At 39.7% G+C, this 5,873-nt stretch overlaps 1 protein-coding gene across 2 annotated transcripts; it reads left to right on the top strand.

Annotated features, from left to right (window-relative positions):
• Positions 1-4,437, top strand: rhogd (ras homolog gene family, member Gd). 2 transcript variants are annotated; one of them, XM_083559944.1, is made up of 2 exons: positions 1-128; positions 1,234-4,437. In XM_083559944.1, the coding sequence occupies exon 2, from the start codon at positions 1,263-1,265 to the stop codon at positions 1,836-1,838; it is 576 nt and encodes a 191-aa protein (XP_083416070.1). In that variant the 5' UTR covers positions 1-128; positions 1,234-1,262; the 3' UTR covers positions 1,839-4,437. The 2 variants fall into 2 exon arrangements, with proteins under 2 accessions (XP_083416070.1, XP_083416071.1); XM_083559945.1 differs by having other exon boundaries at positions 41-208.
• Positions 4,438-5,873: the final 1,436 nt, after the last annotated feature.

Here is a 5,873-nt window from a genome sequence, read left to right as displayed (position 1 = left end):
CGGCTCGGCTGAGGACTCCGGTATGTGCGCGTGTGCGCGCGAATGTGCGCGTGTGCGCGCGCGCTGCTGTGTTCCTGTACTGAGTTCGGAGTGGCGCTAACGTTGGGCGCGGGAGGATCTCTGAGGCGGTAAGAGATTTCACATCAGCCTTTATGGTTGCTCCAACACAGCGAACCGGAGCTTCACCTAGAATAATCCACTTCTACTGGTAAATAGAGTGCCAATTTTTTTTCAGTATAAACCTGTTTGATGTCGTCTCTATATTACTAAAAACATAGCTCGGTAATTAGCTACACAGCGCTAATACACCTCCTGTTTTGTGACCCGGTTTGGAAAGAGGTTAGGTCAAGGTTCGGATGAATCTCAGTGATGAGATGAAGTGACAGGGATGTCTCTCAGTTACAGTAGTTTGATATATTGTTGTGAAAAGCTAAACGGCTTTGAATGGCAAGGAAAGAGTAAATGAATTAGCAGGGCAGGGCTAACGCTGTGCGCTAACTCCGGCCCAGGCTACTATAATTCGGCTTTATTTATAGCTTATTCTTTCCAGACTTATTATTGTATGGAGCTGTTGTGGTTGTATTTGGCTGTCGGTTTGCTCTTCATAGCCTCTCATTTATTTTAGTTAGTTGTTAGCTGTGTAACTAGCTGTGTAGCGTTGCTGCTAATAGCCGGGGCAAAGTTAGCATAGCTTCCTGGATGCAGTGGCTACTAGCTGGCTGAAGTCGCTTCCGCCGACGGCTATGAAAACAATCCCGGTGCTTGGATATTTGGTTTTCTTCAACCAGAGCCACTTTATATATTTATATAAATTTATATATATAAATATAAATATATAAATAATTTTAAGTTGTGCGTAGATATTTAGGTAAACGTTTTTGGTAAAAGTTTAGGTAAAATGTTTGCTAACTTCCCGGTGATGTGTGTATTGATTTCAGTTTCCCACAACGGAACTGATCAATGGGGTTTTTATTGTACACCTGAGAGAAAAAGAAGAACTCGGTCATTATACTGAGATTATGAGAATGGCACCAACACGTATTGAATTAATTGTATGCATTAAATGCACTAGGAGTTGTGTTCAGTATTTTTGTGCTTGGTTCTGTGTGGATTGTTGTATTGCAAGGCATAGAAAAGTATCATACAATATAATGTCAGGCCTCTTATAATATATAATAGTATAGTATAATTCCGACCAGTGCACTGACTAACTCGGATCTTCTGCACTTGTAGGTGTCCCTGCCTGTGTGGCCTGTAGAAGGATGCAGACGATAAAGTGCGTCGTGGTTGGCGACGGAGCAGTGGGGAAAACGTGCCTTCTCATCTCGTACACCACCAATGCCTTCCCCGAGGAGTACATCCCCACCGTGTTCGACAACTACAGCGCCCAGATGAGCGTTGATGGACGCACGGTGAGCTTGAACCTGTGGGACACGGCAGGCCAGGAGGAGTACGACCGTCTGCGCACACTCTCCTACCCTCAGACCAACGTCTTCATCATCTGCTTTTCCATTGGCAGTCCGTCGTCGTACGCCAACGTCCGGCACAAGTGGTTCCCCGAGGTGTCGCACCACTGTCCCAGCGTGCCCGTACTGCTCGTGGGAACCAAGCGTGATCTGCGCAACGACTCCGAGACCGTCAAGAAGTTAAAGGAGCAGAATCTGGCGCCCACCACACAGCAGCAGGGCACGGCACTGGCGAAGCAGATCAACGCCGTAAAGTATTTGGAGTGCTCCGCTCTGCTACAAGAAGGCGTCAGGGAAGTTTTTGCCGAGGCTGTGCGCGCAGTTCTCTATCCCGTCACCAAAAAGAATTCCAAAAAATGCGTTCTCTTGTAGTTTGCCCAAGAACACTGATGGAAATGGACTTAGAGAGTTCAGAGGACAGATGAATGATCCTGGTGTTGATAGCCATTTCTTCTTCCTCACTCATGTTTTTAAACCACTTTAGGTATTTTGTTTTTTCTGGCTCCCTGAAATTTTTTCCTCTACAGTCACCAAAGTATGCACTCTTTACTAGAACTGAAGAAATTTCCTTTTAATTTCAAAACCACTTTCCCTTTTGGTCTCCTTGGAACTGATACGATTGTCAAGATCGCTCGCACTTACCTCATGGTTAAAAATGGAATCACAAGATACATGGCAATATTTTTTAGTAATGAATCAAAGCAATACAAAAAAGAAGTTACTCGCCCAGTGGTGTAGGATAATGGCATTGTTTACTCAAGCATTGGGGAGAAGCAGCTGTTTTTCCTTTTTGTTCCTAGCAGGTTAACTCAAATCCTCTCCTGACAATGTGAGGAACTGTAGTAAATATTTATACACATGCAAAGAGCTTAACACCTGAGAATGAAAAGCTTTCCTGCAAAACCTCTTTCAGATATTCCTTGTATTTAACTATTACCCAAAATCTCATTATTCCTTTTTTCCCTTTGTGTCTGTGAAATGAGGTGTGAATGATGTGCCATTTTGACAAGTATATGCCTTATACAACCATTTTTGGATGGAACAAAAGCCTGTGACGTAAAACATTGGCTACGTGACAGTACGTAACGAATGGTGTCGGTGATCCAGACGTGTCTTGTCTTGTACAAATGGCTGTACTGTGATCAGATCCTATTATGCCTAAAGCTTAGACTTTCTTGTTGTCTTCCTTTACACATAAGCAGTTTAGATCTCCCAAAGTGCCTGACTCGTTTTTGGACTTGATCGTGCCTTTTCTCGAATTGAGTCGAGGAGAACCGACTCGAAAAAGTCAAATGATTCAGGAACTGACTCTGAGTCCCTTGAACAAGCGAGCACACATATCAGGGCTATCTACAGAGAGACGGAACAAAGCCATAAAAGTAAATGGAGCATTTGTCCTTTGTACTCGAAGGTTTAGTGCCAGGCGTTTGTGTGTGTATGTGTGGGGCTGCTTTATTCTTAAGTCTCAGTGATTCATTCTTAATCACAAGATTTCACAGTGAGTCAGTGCTTAGCCCTGGCAGGTATTGATGTGAGCATGTGTTTCTTTCCACAGACATTAGTCCCATACGCCAAAATCATTTCACACACGCTAAAATTGGGAGCAAAACGAATTTTTCCCAATATTTTTCTCTCAGATATACAAGACTAATAACAATTGTAATTTGTTTTAATTTTAAATTTTTTTACGGATCCAAAATTTTGCATTCAATACATAAGTGACGTTTTTCGGTTCACCTACACATTTAATGATCTGCCTGTCAACGAAGCCGAGCACCTGGTGCTGTTTGTGCAATGCTAGATGTGTTCACGAATACAATACAAGCTGCTCGGATCAGTTTTACGCCTAGCACAGGAAATATGTACAAGTAGAAGATTGTAGTGGTTCTGCTACTCGGAAGAACTTGATATGTGTGCTCTATAAGGAGGTGCTTCAGCGAGACTGCTGTAACAAGACAGAAATCGCTGGTTACTCATTTGTACCTGGTAAATAGTTCAGATTATTCGTTTTACTTTAATAATGTATGTGCCTATTCAATTAAATCAGCGGTTGACCCTATTGGACAAATTGCATTACAAAAGCCTATGCATGAGTGAGGCTCCCTACTTTCCGTTTTGTATGTTAGCAGCAGTTCTAAATGCCATGTGGTTGCAACTTTTTATCACTTTTCAGCGCCTGCACAAGTATTCGCCATCTTGGTTTGTGGCTGATGCAAAAACTGACATCGCTGAACAGTAGTGTGGTTTCAAAAGTGAAGTGGTACTTAGATTTTTTTTTTGTGTGTGTGCGTGCTCAAAATGTTGCACATTTCTGTATGTATCAAGGCTTATTTGCAGTTAGTCAGGCTTATAAAATGTTAATAGCTTTTAATTTTCATCTATATTTTTTTATTTGATTTCTTTTTTGCCTACAATACTTAGCCAAAGAGTGCCTTTGGATACAAAGATATCAGACTTTGAGCACATTGAAAAAGCTAAACTGTTCTATAAAAGTTTTTTTTAAGAGTCATAACCATACATTTCATATTCACATTTCTTATCTTTATGGAAAACATGTAATTCCACAACGAATCCATTGAACGGTTGGTTATTCATTTATTAGTGCCTCCAATGAAAAAAGTTCTCCGAAAACTGTGTCGGCAAGTGTATGTTGGTGTCTAATTAGTCATTGCAGAAGGATAAACGTGAGAATGGATTGCCATCTGTTTATGTGTCCTGTTCTTTTCATTCCCTCCCTCTTTTTCCTTTCTCTCGCTGTAACGCTGTTGAAATTGAGCAGACAGGGCCACACAGTGCGTCTCGTTTGCCTGCTTTGGTGTATGGTACTGCATTTATACACTGGGAACTTGATTTTTGATTTTTTTTTTTTTTTTTTGGTCAAAATGGTCATTTTTATAACAGACATTTGTATAAATGAACTAACAGTGTAATGATTTTAAATTATGCTAAATAAAACTATAATTTACATTTATTTGTGGCTTTTCTTCCCCTCCATATTTCCACTGTGTTCTGTTTTTTTTTTTTTTTTTTTTTTTTTTTTTTTAGAGTTTACGGGAAAAGTGCAGAGTTACTATTTAGGAGTCCGAATGTAAAAAATTGGCTACAAAAAACTGAAATAGGAAACTGATCAGTAAGCTGGCTAGCATGTTTTTTTTTTTTTTTTTTGTAAATTTTTTGCACAAGCTTGCGTCGTTATTTAAACAGGTTTCCGCTGCTCTCATGCAAAAAAAAGCCACATCAAAGCTACTGACGTACATCAGCTACTGCAGCATAACAATATCCACACCTCACTGTAGTTCTTCTGTAGGCGCAGCCTTGTAGCTTAAAGGAAGCAATCCGGTTTTTGTACTTTATTATTGTAACTGAAACTGTAATAATGATCGAATATATATAAATAAATTAAATAAATTTGTTGATGCCAAATGTTCTGAGCCGTGATCATTTACACGTATTTTTTTTTAAAGTAACACTAGATCTTATTTTTCTCCAACAACATTGGTTTTTAATTCCCAAAATGTTTATAAGGTTTATATATGTTTTATACATTATACTTTCTATTGTAGCGGCTCTTCCATGTTAATATACAGCAGACACTCAATGAAATGTATATAATAAAATGTTATTGAACAGCTTGAGAAAATCTTCATTATAGATGATGGTGCATTTGAATTTTCACCGCAACAAAAACAGGCTGGTGAGTGAAGAACCTTTTAATTGTAAATTGTCTTTTGGATATTAAATGAAACTATAAATGGATAAAATCATATTCACTCTATAGATAAAAGTGTTGGGACACCTGCTTTTTTTTTTCTTCATACTCTCCAAACTATTAAGGCAAATTTGTAAGCACACAATTGTGTAGGATGCACTTGGATGCAGTAGCATTACATTTTCACTTCACTTGAACCAGGAGATCCAAATCAGTTTCAGCATGACACTGCCCCTGTGTACAAAGCCAGCTCCATGAAGACATGGTTTACATGAGTTGGAATGGAAAATTCCTGCCTGCTCTAGTGTTCTGACATTAAATCTACTTAACACTTTTGGTATGAATTGGAACGCTGCTCGCCTCCCACGCCTCCTTTCCCTACCTCAGTACATGACTTTACTCACACCCCTTTGACTGAATGAGCACAAATCTCCACAAGCACACTACAAAATCTAGTGAAATCTAAAGATACATTGAGAAGCCATGCAAGAGTCAGGTAGCAGGCAGGTAAATAGTTAACGTCTCTAAAACACACGGCATGCTGTGGCTGCTCTTTCTGACACTCCTGCACTGTCATCGGATGGTATAATAACATGAAATATATTTAAGAGAAAATATGGTAGTAAGGAATTAGAACAGGTCTGGTTTATGAGTCAAAATCTAAGACTTTAGCTGCAGTCGTATGTGTGAATTATAAT

The sequence above is a fragment of the Silurus aristotelis genome, assembly GCF_946808225.1.
Source record: "Silurus aristotelis genome assembly, chromosome: 14".
NCBI classification, from domain to species: domain Eukaryota; kingdom Metazoa; phylum Chordata; class Actinopteri; order Siluriformes; family Siluridae; genus Silurus; species Silurus aristotelis.
Note: the sequence above shows the minus strand (reverse complement) of the source record. Positions and strands in the feature narration are given on the sequence as shown.

Coding starts and splice junctions, on each gene's coding strand:
- rhogd (XM_083559944.1), top strand. CDS start 1,263: ATGCAGACGATAAAGTGCGTCGTGGTTGGCGACGGAGCAGTGGGGAAA.